This window comes from Oncorhynchus kisutch, linkage group LG28 (assembly GCF_002021735.2).
Source record: "Oncorhynchus kisutch isolate 150728-3 linkage group LG28, Okis_V2, whole genome shotgun sequence".
Classification (NCBI taxonomy): domain Eukaryota; kingdom Metazoa; phylum Chordata; class Actinopteri; order Salmoniformes; family Salmonidae; genus Oncorhynchus; species Oncorhynchus kisutch.
In genome coordinates this window covers 16,118,042-16,136,270 of record NC_034201.2, presented here as the reverse complement: position 1 = coordinate 16,136,270, position 18,229 = coordinate 16,118,042, and the positions used below count along the sequence as shown (strand labels likewise).

Sequence of the window (18,229 nt, the reverse complement as noted above, 5' to 3'; positions counted from 1 at the left end):
TCTCAGAATTTCTCTCTTTCAAATGGTGCCTATCTTTCCCCTTCATTGACGTGTACAACTTGATGGTCTTCGGTGTGAACTCATCTTGATATTAGAGTGCTGAGGTTTAAAACGTCAGGCCCTTAGTATACCCCAGGTTCAATCACTTTAAGGCACAAAATCCATGGTATTTTTTTCACTGTGATTCTATAAGGATTTAGCCTTCATGTGAAAAGCTGAGTGAAATGGTCTAGAACTCTAAAAGTAACTCAGCCTGAATAGAGTACAAAGTATAACTGTCCCTGGGAAAACATGTGAAATGAAAACCTTGTAGGGATACAGAGAGTGTTATCAAGGGGCACCTAAGGAGCTGCAGATGAACATCCGTCCATCCATCCCCTGGCCTGGGAAACTGGACACTTGATAGTGTTCAATTTGTTCCCTCTGTTTTCTAAATGACTTATTATGCTAAACAGTCTCAGACCTGCCCATGGCCAAGACAGACACGTGTTTAAGAGTGCAGGAAAGATGGATAGATGTATGGGGGGAGGAGACCCACAGAATAAAAGGATAAAGCGGTACTTGCACTTATTACACTGAGCTTCACTTCCACCAGCCCCTCCAATCCCCCTGGCACTCACTGAAGAGCCCTTGAGGCTTACTCAACATTCCTCAGAGAGACAAAGTGCTCTGTGAAAGGCAACAGCGTGAACACGAATTGCACGACGGAATGTTTGTTATCCCAGCCACAGGACAACAGTTTTTAAAACTGACCACAAATCCACCATCAAAAACTTCGTCATAGTTCCTGTTCAAAGTGAAAGTTATGCTCTTACACAGTTCCTTTTCCTCTATCGCCCTCGGCTTCAATTTATTGCTTCATTTCATCAGTTATGCTTTATAACAGGTGTATTATGGTCCCACCAGAGAATTTGTGTAACAAATGTGCTCTGGTGTCTGACAATGGTAGTGCAATTGTTTTACTTCTCTACCTTTTAATAATGCTGCCTTTCTCAAAACAAACCATCCATGTTCCTGCTAAAGATATGCAGATGTGTTCTTTCATTAGCAAACCATGTGGGTAAGGTGATGACAAGAACATGCACAGCATTCATCAGACTAACATGGATCAGAGTGCAAAGTATTAATCTAAGATTAACAGGAGAGGACATTAACTGCCGGTGCTGTTTCCATTTGTTTGTGTGTGTGTGCTTGCGTGTTTGTATGACCTATGTCTGGTGTAAAGTCTGGTGGGTGTGTTTGTTGTTCTTAAGGGTAGAACTTGTGAAATGGTGTGATCGGGAGAAGAGGATTCTGCAGTCTGATTCTAGATTATTTGCATAGCAACAGATGTATGTCTCTATAATGATATAGAGGGGAACATGCAAGCAGATAAGACACATTATTGATTTTAAGTCACGCACAAACAAGTTCCATAGACTTAAAAATTGAGTTAATATGGTAGATCTGAGGTTGAGTCACTTGCAAGACCAGCTTATTTTTATATTTTCCGTTGGTGAAGCAATAAACACACTGCACTGTGAACACACAATAATGAAATATGTTTTATTTCATATTCACTTGACTGCTTTAGGAAATCCTAATATATGTCCTCATTGCATGAATTAAGGTATTGCATCAGTGGGAAAGGTTGTGATGAAAAAGTGAAGACACCTGAGGGATGTGAAAGTTTAAAAAAAGAAAAACATTGAAGTTTGAGACAGCTAGAGGGGGAAATAGATTGAAATAGAACACGGTGTCGAGTTTCAGGTCTCAGTTGATCTAATCCATGGCAGATGAGAAGGTCTTGAGCTGAATGAGTGCCTCTGCTCTCAGGCACATCGAGGTGAAAGCTCCCTGGGCTCTGCTGCTGGGGCTACTGACAGGCAGGCACAATGTTTCTGTAATGACAGCCACTCGCTACCCCGTGAAGAGGGGTTGTGGGAGAGTTTGGTGAAACTTTGAAGTCATTGTATTTTGATGAGGCCATGAGTGTGGTGTAACCATAGATCATAAAATGAAACAAATGAAGCATGTATCGGTTCCACTTTTTCTCACCATCAAAACTCTGACAGACTCCCTAACAATAAGACTGTACCAACTGTAAGCCTGCATCTGTGCAACTAATAATGGCTCTGGCTGACTGGTATCTAGCCTAGTAGCCTATAAACATTCGCTCTTTTTTCAAACAGTAGGATATCAGTGTCTGAGCACTTTATAACCCCATTATTAATGGAATTTCATTACTAATCTGACAATGTATCTCTTAGAATCCAATACCAGGACATTGTGCTTTTAAAAAAACAGTCTTCTTTTGTTGTGGTTGGAAAAGTATTCTTAGCATCCTTCACAATGGCTAGGGCACTTTAAGATAGATTCTTCCCATCTCAAATCAGATGGAAAGACATTCAGAACACATCCCAACACACACACACACACACACACACACACACACACACACACACACACACACACACACACACACACACACACACACACCCTGGCCTGCCTCACACTGTGCCAGGGTGTGGATGAATAGGGTGTCAGGAGAGTAATTGTGTCCCTGGTGGCTTTTGAGAAGACAGAATATGAGACTCAAATTAAAGCACTGACCTGGTTAGGTTCCAGTCAAAAGGAGGGGTGCCCCCCACAATTGCTGTTTGCAAGGATTAGCTAGCTAATTTCTGAACGCCCCAATTAGACTTGGGGTTGTGTGTCCTAGTTGTTGAAGAACGGCAGGGGGACGGATGCACAGATTGGGTTTTTGGAGAGAGGTTATAGTGGGGGGATTACCAGTGGGGAACAGGGGATTAAGGCTGATGCTGGTCCTGAGTTAACTTGCCTTCAGAGAGAGGTGACTGGGCCAAACATGCATGGGAACAGGAAGGCATTCGGACATGGGGAGCAGAGATAGGCTTACAGCAATGGATGTGGACCACACTGGCACATGTGCCATGCTCAATGTGCTGCGTTCTCCATGCTGTATATAACAATGTGTCTGATTACAGCCTCCACTTGCTTAGAATACATATTTGTGTAATATCCCTTTAACTAAAGATTTATTGCAAACCGCAAAATATGTCTAATCAGCGGTTGATCAAAATTCAGGCCATATTGTTACTCATGTCTCTTATATTGATCTCATTCAGAAAATCTTTATTAATTCTTCAGTTAATTAATGATAGGTAATGTGTTTTTACCTACGTTCAGAAACACATCTTATTTCATAGGCCTACTCAGTAAATGTGTACTTCAACTGTGGCATAAATGTATAAATCTTTATTTACAATATGGATGACGTAATCTATATATGACACAATTTTTTCAGGGATGGTGTGCTGGAGGATTGCTTCTCATTTGACTGTATCGCTGGAATCAGGTGAGCCCCCCTATTGGGTGCTCTAGTGGTACAGTCCAATCGCAGTTTGGAGTTGTTGCTGAGGAGGTTTCGTAGTCCGGCGGACAGACAAACGTGTTCGATGGAAGACGGCTCTACTTTCAAAATGTTCCTGCCTTGCCTAAGGAATTATCCGCTTTACAAAGGACAGCATGCTGTATGTATTGTTCTTCTGTACATCTTGACAGGTATGCTATACATTGTGAACGCTCGGTAACATTAGCCAATGTAAAAGATTTTGAGAAGTTCTGAGTGCATTCAGTGAGAGCGCGGCAGCAAGCCGACTTGGGTCTCGTCTTACACAGTCTACAAAACATTTGTTGTAGTAGTTAATTTGAGATTTGGACTGTAATTGTTTCTATACGAAAGGTTGACTTGTTTTTCGATTGCCATTAACGACTGTGCAAGGTAGGGGAACTTTTGTTGAGAAGTTTAGTGCTGGTATGGTGCCGCTGCCCGATGATGGTGTGATCCGCGGCTGCCATGGAAACATTGCCATAGGAAACCACCGAGGAGCAACGTTGAGGTAGATGCTCTTAATAAGTGGTGGGGCAATTTGAAGAGCCGCACGGTAGCACATATGTTGCTCTCATCAGTACATTTTGGTGCCCTTAAACGATATTTGGTTTGGCCTCCCCACCTTGCAGGCAAAACATAAAAGTTTGAAAGTTAATATCCTGCAATTCTACACATTTTGCCATGGGGTGGAGTAAACATTCTTCAGTTTTAAAGCAAGATTTTTCAGTTCTACACCATAGGAAGCTGCTGAGGAGAGAACAGCTCATAATAACAGCCAGAACGGTGCAAATGGAATCAAAAACATGGAATTCCGCTCCAGCCATTACCACAAGCCTGTTCTTCTCAATTAAGGTGCCACCAACCTCCTGTGTTCTACACATTTTACTATGGGGCAGACCGCAAATTTCCTGCAATTCTACACATTTTGCCGTGTTAAATATTTCTGAGTGAGTGACAAGGTAAATGGGAGCCCCCTGGAGGTCAAGCACGTGCCAGTTGGTATTCGGCCATGATTACTACTAGTTTAGGTAGCTAAACTAACTTACCAATCAAAACATTATCTGAAATGGCTAATTGAGTGACTGTTAGTGACTGACATAATGAGGATAAGTTGCTGATGCACAACCAAATTTTGAACTTGCACCTTGTGCATTCTACCATTCGATCTCTCAACCGTCAGTTGAGACCCCATAGGCAACCAGCGGCCCTTAGTCCTTTATCTTACCTGAAGATGTCTGACCAAACAGCCAATCCTTACATTTTGTTATTTAATTGAAGTTATCATCATTTTTGTATTTTTAGGTGCTCCAAACTAAGACTCGTTTTGGAGAGTGGAGATTATGTGAGCATAAATTCCAGAATATAACATGTCGTGTCTTATGTCCTAGAAGTAGGAACTAGGTATTCTCTAATATATGTAGGATTTGAGGAACGGGCCAGAACGAATCAATATGAGCTGTTACTATCCTCCATCTGTTTGAATTGGGGACAATCTGTTGAGCTTTTATCATCCAAGTCAGAGAATTTGACTTGGTAGCCTTTTGCTGGTTATAGTTAATTGTGGGTAATACAGTGCTTGATATAACTTACGAAGGTGATATATAAAGTATCTTTGTGGACACTTGTCTCCATTTACTAGACTGACAGATATCAAACAATGGTCCCCCATGACAGAAGATGAAATAAACGTGTGGCAAATGGGTCCAATTGGTCTGCAATAGGCAGCACCTGTCACCGGTGTTGAAACAGTTGAGGTCAAGCAAGGGGACATAAGCTGATTGATTTAGGGTATGTGTGAAGTTTTATCAGTTTCTCCTCTCCTGGAATTATTGATATGTACTTTTGGTTGTTTTCAGTTCTTTATTTTGGGTGATATTATTTTGTTGTTGTGCAGCCTGCCCTAAAGACGACTTTCCAAGAATATTTGAGAAGTCTTTAGGGTAATCAATGATGCCCCAATATGGACCGTATGGTAGGTAGTTCTGTGATCATTGAACTCACCTCTTACATGATAAATGGTGGGACATATTTTTTCCTGGTTTTTCATGAGCTAGAGAACCGTTTCTGTTGTCTGTCTGGTTAATAGTCAATTTATTTAGTCATTATTAAGGATGCAGAATCGCTCTTCCATTTCCTGGTTGCAAAAATGGCAGTTTGTGATAAAACATGCAAGTATAGTGTAGTGCACGTGTCAAACTCATTCCACAGAGAGCTGAATTTCTGCGGGTTTACACTCCACATTTGTACTTGATTGATGAATTAAGGTCAATAATTAGTAAGATACTCCCCTCACCTGATTGTCTAGGTCTTAATTTAAAGGAAAAAACAAAAATCTGCAGACACCCTGCCCTTCATGGAATGAGTTTGACACCCCTTGTGTAAAGACTCGTACCAATTTAAATCGCTGTGAAATATATTTTCCATAACCAAAAATATTGTATTTTCAGCTGTTTGAAGCTGATGTAAAAAACCATTAGTAACATGCAAAAAAATGAAACTTAAAGTAAATATTCACCCATTTTATTTTGTTTTTGTGCATCTCTGAGCGATGTTCTATCAATTTTGGTGCAGATGTTCCTGTTCAAGATCCCTATTGACTCACTCAATCTCTCTCTCTCTCTCTCTCACGCACACACACACACACGCACACAGAGGCGTCTCCACCCAGCATGCGACCTTGGGTCCGATGAGGTGGGACAGCTTCCCCAGGTGGCCCAGGCAAGGCCATTAGCTGCTGTGTTCAGACTGACTGATGGCAACAGGGGAAGGGGAGGAACTGTTCAAATACCACAGGGGAGCGGGGGATTACTGCCGGCATTCCTTCTCTAATATCACTGGTGACTGCTGTGTCTCTGTTCTAGGAGAATCCTCTCTTCCTTTCCTCCTCTATTCTTAATTATATAGTCAGCCTCTGTCTCCTTCCCCTTTTGTCAGTATGTCTGCCTGCTTATTGCCTTGGATCGATGAGGGCACTGATGTGACTTGGGAATTGAAACATTAGTAGCCCAATCCTTTTACTGACCCCACACCCACCCTCTCAATGCATCACTGTTGTCTCTAAAGTATTTGTATGTCATTGATGGTAGGCATTACAAGACAACAGACAAAATGTTAGATGGAATCTTATTGTTTGACCTGTAGTAACATTAAGACAGCATGTTGTGGCTGTTGCGCTGTGAAGGGCAGGCCAGGGGCTTCTAAGGAGAAAGAGGGGAAGCTGAATAAATCATGTTCTCTTCACATGGAGCCTTTCATCTACTTAGGTGTCAATGTTCCCACAAGCAGACCCCCCCCTCGTCCCCGTTCCTACTGCTGCCGGTTGGCTTTTAATAGGCAGGTGGGAGATTCCACGCCAGGATAGCCTGAACATATCTAATTGTTCTGGCAATTCTCACAGAATCTTAATTGGGAGGAAGGATATTTGACATGCTTTGTATCACAAATGATATTTGGAAAAAAATTGTGGCAATTTGTTCAAGGTCCTTTTTATACCTTTACATGGTTACCCGTGGTGATATTATACTCCTTATAGTGTGTTGTAAAATATAGATAAATATTTTTCAAGTGACATACTTCCAGTGGAGAGCAATTAAACATCTAGCTTACAATAGACAGGTCAACCATTTTATTTTCTCTCCTATGTAAAGATATTCTGTAGGTAAATATTTAGGATGCAAAGTCTAGCGATTAGTGGCATTGGGGTAGGGGTAATCTCTGAGATATAGCGCAGTACTGAGCTCCTAAACTTGATCTCAGCACACTCCCATAAGCAATAATACAAGGTGCCTAGATGCGTGTTACATTTAACACACACGTCTGGGATATTAGCTTCACATTTGTGAAGCTTAATAGGGGTGATATGTGTTCTCGTTATCCAATTGTATTGCAACGATCTCAGGTGGGCATTTATCGTCTTTATCTGAGCTCTAGTGCATATCATACCCCAGTCCTCCGCTGAAATATTTTCCTGCATATCTTATATCCACTGAAGTATCTTACTATCAGAGTTGTCTTTAAGAGTAGCTACTATTTTCCCATAGTGACGTAATTTGACCTCTCCCATATTTGAGTGTGCTCCCGAGTGGCCCAAGGCACTGCATCTCAGAGCTTTAGGCATCATTACAGTCCCTGGTTTGAATCCAGGCTGTATCACATCTGGCAGAATTTGTTCTTAACTGACTTGCCTAGTTTAAATAAAGGATAAATAAACAACACATTAACAGAGAGCGTTTCTAAAGTGGTCAAAGGATGTTGTAGGGCAGATTGTTTTAGACTGGGAAAAAATAAAGATTCTCAATTGTAAGTATTTGAAAAAATGCTTTTGTGTTAAATGACATTTTCCCTTTAGTTCATTCAAACGACATGAGCCCAGTTAGTCCATTACGCTAACAATACCTTTTCTAGCCCATTCTTTAACCCCCATGTCATTTTTACCAGGTGTGAAATTGTCATTGCCCCAAATTGGTGCAAAACTGGATAGTACAGGGGATTTGCCCAGATATTTCATGAAATATAATTTGGGTGTTTTTAACAAAGGGATTAGTAGTATTCTTCTTTAGTGTTTTAAAGGGAGCAGAGTACAAATATCCATCTAAAGTTAAGCCTTTTGTGGACATTTCAGTCAGCAGCTAGGGTAAGTATGGTTTCTTGGAGAACCAAATATTGCAGCCCAGTGATACCACTGTAGGTTTGCCCCCCCGTCGTAGGGCAAATAAGGAAGAGAAATTTTAAGCATTGGTTTTCTGTTGCTCCAGATATAATTTGAGAGGATCTTTGGGAAAAATAAAGGTGTTGGAGCCAGTGGAATTGATTGCAATAGATTAAGAAATCTGGGCAGAATATTAATCTTAATGATATTTATTCTACCAATAATAGATATAGGCAATGATGTCCATCTGTTGATGGATTCTGTTAATTGTTACTATGGGTTCATAATTTGTTCAACTCAAGAATCAAATTTCTGGTGATTTTAATACCAATAAATGTGAAACCTTGTTCTGCATTCACAAATGGATGCGGTACAACTGGATTCTGTCTGTCTGTCTTGCTTGTTCAGGAAAAGGATGGAAGAATTGGTTTTATACATTTTAAAACTATAGAAAACTGACAAGTTCATTAAATTGGAGAGGGAAGATAATTATTTAGATCTCTTAGGAATAAGAAGGTATCATTGGCATACAGGGCCATTCAATGTTCAAAATTGTATGTTTTAATTCCACTAATTGACAGCTCGGCCTTTACTGCAATGACAAAGGGTTCTATAGCTAAAAGCAAGAGTCCTGGGCTGGCCGGTCATCCTTGTCTTGTGCCCCCCAAAAAATTAAAAGCTTGTGAAATCAGGTTGTTAGTGGCAACTTCTGCAGTGGGGTCGGTATATAATATCTTAATCCATTTACAAAAGTAGTTCCCAAACCCAAATCTCTTAAGCACTTCAAAAAAGACCACTCAACTGTATCGAATGCCTTCTCTGCATCAAGTGAGAGTATGGCAGTATCAGGGGACCCTTCACACATGTGCACTATGTTTATTACTCTCCTCACATTGTGAAAATCTTGGTTTTTCATGAAGTATTTTTGGTCTTCGTGTATTAAATATGGGAGCACACTATCCAATCTCCTGGCTAAGGCTTTACCAACATGTTTTTTTGTCAGAGTTCAAAAGAGATATCGGTCTGTAACTTTCCCATTTTTGTTGGGAATTTATCAGGCTTCAGAATAAGAGTGATTAAAGCACTCTTTACAGAGGAGGGGAAACAAGCTTGATGAAAGGATTCAAACATCTATTGGGAGCCCATCTGGACCTGCCTCTTCACCTCCCTTCATATTGAAAATGGCATCAGAAATTTCAACACCATCCCATTAATTTTCCAGATCAAATTCTGCATCTTCTGAAATAGAGGGAAAATCAAGACCATCCAAAAATGATTAGTTAAGTTCTCAGGAGATTCAGAGTTGTAGTGTGTGTAGTATAAAGAAAATGTTTGGTTTATTGCTACAGGATCCATTTATAATTGTCCTTAGAGCTATTAATGCAATTCATAAATTGTCTGAATTTAACTTCTTAATGCGCCAAGCAGGCAATTTACCAGGTTTTTCACCTTGGTTATAGAAGGACTGTTTCAGCCTCATTAAGCTGTTTGCAGCCATTGAGGTGGAAAGTTCTTCATACTGAACTTTAAAAGCAAATAATTATTGGTTTACTTCTACTGAGTTATCCAAAAAAGCTTCCCTCTCCAATCCTCTGATTTTGCTGTCCATCTCTCTCATTTTCAGATTTTATTGATTTGATTTGAAACTGGTAAAACGTATCATTTGTTCCCAAATATATGCTTTGAAAGGCTCCCTTCTGGTACTCGCTGATATTTGGTCAGTGTTCAATGTAAAATAAATGTAATTTAAGAAGTCTGGGTCCTGTAACCATCTGGGATGCAAACGCCATCTAGAGTATCCTTTTACTAGTTTTGTATCCCTATAGAATAATGACAAAGAGTATTGTTCTGAGTGACCATTCCCATCATTTCCACATCCTGCTACATTGGGAAGCAATAAGCAAAAAACTAAAAAGTAGTCTATATGAGAATATGATTTAAGTGTCGATGAGGAACGTGAATACTCCCTTTTACTCGGGTTCTGAGTCCTCCAAGGATCACATAGATTTAAGTCCTTAATGAAATGCTGTAATTTCTTTAGACACTTTCTGGGAAGTGTCTAAACCAGAGGAGCGATCTAGATGAGGATCAAGAGTTCAATTAAAATCCCCTGCCATTAGCCTCCCTTCCTGGTAAAGTCATATCAATAGAAATACATTCTCAAAGAATTTTGGATTATCAGCATTAGGACCATAGACATTAACCAGATTAATGCGCTCATTTTAAAGAGTTCCATGTATCCTAGTAAAACTGACTATCCTACCGATCCTCGACTTCGGCGATGTCATCTACAAAATGGCTTCCAACACTCTACTCAGCAAACTGGATGCAGTCTATCACAGTGCCATCCGTTTCATCACTAAAGCACCTTATACCACCCACCACTGCGACTTGTATGCTCTAGTCGGCTGGCCCTCGCTACATATTCGTCGCCAGACCCACTGGCTCCAGGTCATCTACAAGTCCATGCTAGGTAAAGCTCCGCCTTATCTCAGCTCACTGGTCACGATGGCAACACCCATCCGTAGCACGCGCTCCAGCAGGTGTATCTCACTGATCATCCCTAAAGCCAACACCTCATTTGGCCGCCTTTCGTTCCAGTACTCTGCTGCCTGTGACTGGAACGAATTGCAAAAATCGCTGAAGTTGGAGACTTTTATCTCCCTCACCAACTTCAAACATGAGCTATCTGAGCAGCTAACCGATCGCTGCAGCTGTACATAGTCTATTGGTAAATAGCCCACCCTTTTTCACATACCTCATCCCCATACTGTTTTTATTTATTTACTTTTCTGCTCTTTTGCACACCAATATCTCTACCTGTACATGACCATCTGATCATTCATCACTCCAGTGTTAATCTGCAAAATTGTAATTATTTGCCTACCTCCTCATGCCTTTTGCACACATTGTATATAGACTCCCCCTTTGGTTTCTACTGTGTTATTGACTTGTTAATTGTTTACTCCATGTGTAACTCTTTGTTGTCTGCTCACACTGCTATGCTTTATCTTGGCCAGGTCGCAGTTGCAAATGAGAACTTGTTCTCAACTAGCCTACCTGGTTAAATAAAGGTGAAATAAAAAAAAATAAAAAAAAATCAAGATGTATCCACCAGCTGTATCAGTTATAATATTATCCAATTGAAACGGAACTAATTTGTGAATTTAAAACCATAACACCACGAGAATGAGAGGAGAAACCGGATGCTATTACTTGCTCTTGTCATCTCCTGCGTACTTTAAGTAGCTCATCTTTCAACAAGTGAGTTTCTTGTAGGGAGTTGTTTAGGCCTAGTGATAACCTGTTTTAGGCTTGGATAGTTTACCAACTCTACGGACATTCCACTAAGTAAATTTAAGTTTTGCATTTGATGTCATTTAACCAAAGATGTGTACATGGAATAAGCTATAGCAGAAAAGCATATCTAAATATGTTTTACATCACGTGAGTATTTTTTTAGTTAGGAAAATATGTAAAAATCTGTTGGAAACAAACAAATCTATCCTAACAGTAAAACACTGAACCACATTCCCCTAATTCCCTAACCAAGACACCCAACTTTTCCCCTCCCACCTGCCCTTAATCATAAAGTATACGCTGGTGGACAACTGATCCATTAAAGGGAGCAGTCTGACCAAAGTGACGCTAAACCAAACAGTGTCCCCTGCCTACTCTCGGCTATTACTCCTCACGAACAAAAGAAAAGGCCTATCAAGCAAGATGTTATGTGAAATATCATGTTGTCTTCGTTTTGAAAGGTAGCTAAGTATAACTCTACCTAAAACAGTAACGTTAGTGAAGCTTGAGACTAACGTCACATTAACGTTACAGTATGGACAGTCCAAAATAGTTGTAGATCTACAACACAAGCTACCAAGCTAATAGCTACCAAGTAACAAAATGGCCCATACATGTAGCGTTAACATAGTATTCCATGATAAGTTTATAAACCTAAAAAATGATCAAAGATCAGAAATGAACTGGCACATGAGTGTCAATCATTTTCGTCCAAGGATATGAATGAAACTTAAGTCTTTATGTAAACATCGGGACTACTTTATCAGGGGTGCAGAATGAATGAATAAGGTCCTGTTTCGTTATGGCTGGCTCACTGGCTAAATAAGTGCGGTTAAGTTAGCCATTTTGAGTCCTAAACATATTCGCCGGCATTTTACAGTGTCTCATGTAATCCAATGGAAGAGAATTGTAACATAACAAAAATAAACTTAAACTTGGCGTCCAACTTTCAATTGACAGCTATCGCGCCTGTCGTCTGGAAGAAACGCAGCTAACTGATGAGCACAACAGGTTAGAAATAATATAAGGGAACTTTGAGTGGGCTAGCTCGCCATATTATTTACTTAACTGTTATGCTAGGTAGAGTAGCAGCAAATAAATTGGCTAATGTTAGTTAGCTTGCCAACAGCCACATAATCCAAGCTGGTTTAATTCTCCGTAGACCAAAGTGGTGGTAAACTTCACGCGGCAACATGACTAGGAAGAAGATTCACGTTGTATGTCACAGATGAACACCTCGACTTGAGGGAGATTCAATCTCATGTGACCGTCCATTGTAAGTCAGATGTAGTTTAGCCAGGAAGGCTATTCCAAAGGCAGTGTTGAGGGATCTATGCTGGTATTTGACCCCGTCGTAGCTGTTTCTTTTTCGGTGCAGGTCTGTGGATAAGTCAGGAAAGAACATGATCTCTTGGTCCCCGTTTTTCGCATCACTCAGACTGTCTTGAAAGTTGAGAAATGTAATGATAAGGATTCAAGGAGAGGGGTGGCTTCTTGGACCTGTATGAGCTGAAAGCCGATGGGCTCTTTCAATGTGTAGGCGGTCTGGAAAGTTTATTTTATGTTATATTTTACCCCTTTTCTCCCCAATTTCGTGGTATCCAATTGTTTTAGTAGCTACTATCTTGTCTCATCGCTACAACTCCCGTACGGGCACTGGAGAGACGAAGGTTGAAAGTCATGCGTCCTCCGATACACAACCCAACCAAGCCGCACTGCTTCTTAACACAGCGTGCATCCAACCCGGAAGCCAGCCGCACCAATGTGTCGGAGGAAACACCATGCACCTGGCAACCTTGGTTAGCGCACACTGCGCCCAGCCCGCCACAGGGGTCGCTGGTGCGCGATGAGACCGGCCAAGCCCTCCCTAAGCCGGACGACGCTAGGCCAATTGTGCGTCGCCCCATGGACGTCGCGGCCGGTTACGACAGAGCCTGGGCGCAAACCCAGAGTCTCTGATGGCACAGCTGGCGCTGCAGTACAGTGCCCTTAACCACTGCACCACCCTCGTCTGGAAAGTTTTCCGGCCCCGATGCCTTGGGCAGCCATCTCTCGAAACCTAGCTGCATCACCATTTCCCCCTTTTTCAGGTAGATTAACCAGTGCCAAATTAGTGGTTCTCGAGCTTAGTTTTGAGGTAAGGTCCGCCAACTGTTTTTCCAACTGTTTTTCCAACTTTTTGGTTGTTGTTTTTACAGTGACGACAGTATCCACCATGCTAAATCGTTCCTCTGCTTCCTCCAAGCGTGTGGAATAGGCTTGAAGGTCACGTTTAACCTCACTAATCCCCGTTAGGTTGAAAAGTCAACCCTCATGGCAGAGATTGCTCAAATCCCTTTGCTCTGGTTTAGGTTGTCGACATCGTTGGTTGCCGTGTCGGACTCATGGTGTGAGGAGCTAGCTGAGCTTGCCTGGCTAATTGGGTTAGTAGAGCTAGCTGAATTTGCAGGGCTAACTGGCCTAGCCTGGACCATGTTGTCGATGTGAGATGTTCTTCTTGTTTTAGGAGGATGTTTGAGTCGATTCATAATGGATGAAATTGTCCAAGAAAATTGCTGTTTGTGTTACGAGGATTTAAAATAAGAGATTAAAATAAATGTAGTCGAAGTTGGCAGGAGAGCACAAAAAACACTCCCGCTAAGTTTGTCATAACTGTATACCAGACTATTTGGAAATCATCACGGGATGGTTTTTCAATACCGTCAATACTGTTGAAACTATTTATTTGAAGTTTTTCTATTCATTTTAGTATTTGTAGCTACTTTTTAAGTAAATACCTGCAGTCAACTTGTGCAACTTGTTAGAAGATAAAGCAGATTGCTTTATTTCTTCATTTCACCTTTCACATTATTTTACATTACGACACTTACCGTAGTTCCCCAGAACAGTTGAGCCAATCACGTGTTTGTTTGTAAATAGCACAACTGGTGAAAGCATGAGCCGGTGAGTCCAGCTGTGTATTGACGGGTCACGTTTTATATTCAAGTGTGATCATTTTTTTTGCTTCAATAGAGTGATCAGCGATTTGCAACTGTAGTTTTCCTTCACAGAAAATACATTTGTGCTACACATTTTGTTATAAAATAGCTTCATTTTCATCAGATGAAAACAGAAGTGGAACGCTATTTGCCTGGCAGCCACACAATATGGCAACATGAGCTTACAATATAAAAGCAAGGTACTTTTTGCAAAAACTGTTTATCATAAAAATATAGCCAACATTAATTTCCCAATGTTAAAAAAAAAAAAAGGTAATTTTGCATTTTACAGGAGAAAAATTATCTGGCTAAGAAAAGTACAGGAAAAGTACAGGAGAAAAGTAGCTACATATCAGTCAGAGCGGTCCTGTTCAGTTACATTTTTGTAAATTCTCATCTGAGTGGAGAAGTGCAACTGAAGCACTAAATTAGTCTGATGCCGAGCAGAAAAGACAATGAGAATAATTTTAGATCTGCTTTTACAAAACGCAGCAAGAGATTTCTTATGGATTAGAAATGATAAAGACTTCAGTGTTAACGTTAATTTACTAGTTATCTAAGTAAGTGGCTGAATTAATAAGGTGACGGGGCATCATATTGTGTTAGATTTCTGACGTGTTCAAGTTGTCAAAGCCCTTTGGATGAGTTCTGTACAGCTGCCACTTCTATCTTTTGATTTCCTAGCATTTTTCTCCTCTCCGTTCTTGCCGTCTGCTCCTCCCCCATTGAGGAACCTTGACTGGCTGCATCACCACTTGGTACGACAACTGCAAGTCACCCGACCGCAAGGCGCTTACAGAGGGTTGTGAGTCTGACCCAGTACATCACTGGGGCCAGCTCCCTGCCATCCAGGACCTCTATACCAGGCGGTGTCAGAGGAAGGCCTAAAATAAATTCTGACTCAGCCACCCAAGCCATGGTGTTTCTCTGCTACCGCACGGCAAGCGGTACCAGTGCACCAAGTCTGGAACCAACAGGATCCTGAACAGCTTCTACCTCCAAGCCACAAGACTGCTAACCAAGACTGCCAAATAGATCATCAAATGGCTACCCGGACTACCCGCGTTGACCTTAGTTAAAAAAAACAAAAGAACTCTCTTGCACTCACTCTATGCACACACTGGACTCTACTCACACATTCACACATACTTACACTGACACGCCAACACACACTCACTTCATGCGCCCGCCCACACACAAAATGCGCACGCATGCATACTGACGCCACACACATGCTTTCACAATCCCTACATGCACTGTTGCTACAGCTCAGTCTATCTATCCTGTTGGCTAGTCACCTTACCCCTACCGATATGTACATACAGTAGCTACCTCAATTACCTTGTACCCCTGCACATCGATTCGGTACTAGTACCTTCAGAAAGTATTCACTCGACTTATTCCACATTTTGTGATGCATCTTGAATTCAAAATGGATTACACACACAATACCCCATAATGACAAAGTGAAAACACGTTTTTAGACATTTTTGCTAATTTATTGAAAATTAAATACAGAAGTATCTAATTTACATTAGTATTCACACCCTGTGAGTCAACACATGTTAGTTGTAATCGCACCCAAAGGTGATTCTGAGTCTTTCTGGATAAGTCCCTAAGAGCTTTGCACACCTGGATTGTATAATATTTGCACATTATTCTCTTTAAAATTCTTCAAGCTCTGTCAAGTTGATCATTTTTAGACAGACATTTTTAAGTCTTGCCATAGCTTTTCAAGCTGATTTAAGTCAAAACTGTAACTAGGCCACTCAGGAACATTTAAATGTCGTCTTGGTAAGCAACTCCAGTGTACAGTGGGAAGAAAAGGTATGTGAACCCTTTAGAATGACCTAGATTCGATCTTCATCTGTCACAACAATCGACAAATACAGTCTGCTTAAACTAATAACACAAACAATGAATTGTTCATCTTTATTGAACATGTAAACGTTCTCATTGCAGATTGGGAAAAATAAGTGAACCCTTGGATTTAATAACAGGTTGACCCTCCTTTAGCAGCAATAACCTCAACCAAACGTTTTCTGTAGTTGCGGATCAGACCTGCACAACGGTCAGGAGGAATTTTGGACCATTCCCATTTACAAAACTGTTTCAGTTCCACAATGTTCTTGGGATGTTTGGTGTGAATTGCTCTCTTGAGGTCATGCCACAGCATCTCAATCCGGTTGAGGTCAGGACTGACTGGGCCACTCCAGAAGGTCAGGACTGACTGGGCCACTCCAGAAGGCTTATTTTCTTCTGTTCAAGCCATTCTGTTGTTTTATTTACTTCTCTTTTGAGTTGTTGTCCTGTTGCATCACCGAACGTCTGTTGAGCTTCAATTGGCGGACAAATAGCCTTACATTCTCCTGCAAAATGTATTGATAAACTTGGGAATTAATTTTTCAGTCTCTGATAGCAAGCTGTCCATGCCCTGAGGCAGCAAAGCAGCCCCTAAGCGTGATGTGTGCTGTGCCTTTTTTTCTCCACACATAGTGTTGTGTGTTCCTTCCAAACAACACAACTTTAGTTTCATCTGTCCACAAAATATTTTGCACTACTGGAACATCCAGGTGCACTTTTCCAAACTTCCAACGTGCAGCACTGTGAATGTTTTAAATGATGTATTCAATATATATATATATATATATATATATATATACACTGTTTGTCTTTTGTGATATAGATCAAGATCAGGTAAAATTGATGCAGAAATCCAGGTCATTCCAAAGGGATCACATACTTTTTTTTGCCATTGTATATTCTGCCTTGTGTATTTTAGGTTATTGTCCTGCTGAAAGGGGAATTTGTCTGTTGGAAAGCAGGTTTTCCGACTGAACCAGGTTTTCCTCTAGGATTTTGCCTGTGCTTAGCTCTAAGTTTCTTTTTAACCAAAATAACTCCCTAGTCCGTGCTTGAAATTATGAAGAGTGGTACTCATTGATGTGTTGTTGGATTTGCCAACACAACACAAATGTAACTTTTAGACAAATTTCATTTCTTTGCTATATTTCTTTCAGTTTTACTTTAGGGCCTTATTGCAAACAGGATGCATGTTTTAAAATATTTTTGTTCTCTACAGGCTTCCTTCACTCTGTCAATTAGTCAAGTAACTACAATGTTGTTGATCCATCCTCAGTTTTCTTCCGTCACAGCCATTAAACTCTGTAACTGTTTTAAAGTCATCATTGGCCTCATGGTGAAATCTCTGAGCGGTTTCCTTCCTCTCTGGCAACTGAGTTAGGAAGGACACTTGTATCTTTGTAGTGACTGGGTGTATTGATACACCATCCAAAGTGCAATTAATAACTTCACCATGCTCAAAGGAATATTCAATGTGAGGCATTGGAAAACCTCCCAGGTCTTGGTGGTTGAATCGGTGTTTGAAATTCACTGCTCGACTGAGGGTCCTTACAGGTCATTTTACAGTGGATTTGTTAAGTATTACTCCTTTTTCCACATTTCGTTACGTTACAGCCCTGTTCTAAAATGTATTCAATTGTTTTCCCCCTCATTTTACACACAATACCCCATATTGACAAAAATGGGAATTTTTGCAAATGTATAAAAAATGTAAAATGCAAATTTACATTCACAAAAGTATTCAGACCCTTAACTCAGTACTTTGTTGAAGCACCTTTGGCAGCGATTACAACCTTGAGTCTCCTTGGGTATGCCACTACAAGCTTGGCACACCTACAAGTTTGGCACACTTGATGCTGTTACCACCATGCTTCACTGTAGGGATGGTGTCAGGTTTCCTCCAGACGTGGCGTTTTCTTAACATTTCTAAAAACATAGTTCCACTTTGACGTGTGTGTGTGTGTGGGCCAGTGACACACTCTCAATTGAATCCATTTTGAAATTCAGGCTTTAACACAACAAAATATGGACAAGTCAATTGGTGTG

General features: G+C 40.8%; 1 protein-coding gene across 2 annotated transcripts in view; it reads left to right on the top strand.

The window, feature by feature from the left end:
• The first annotated feature begins 3,309 nt into the window (after positions 1-3,309).
• LOC109873225 (nectin-3-like protein) overlaps positions 3,310-18,229 on the top strand; it is a 75,612-nt gene continuing 60,692 nt past the window's right edge. Inside the window, exon 1 of one of the 2 annotated variants that reach the window (XM_031807925.1) lies at positions 3,310-3,564. In XM_031807925.1, the coding sequence (XP_031663785.1) occupies positions 3,459-3,564 (106 nt within the window). In that variant the 5' untranslated portion in view covers positions 3,310-3,458. The remainder of the gene's footprint in view (positions 3,565-18,229) is intronic. The other variant, XM_020464840.2, reaches the window with a different exon arrangement.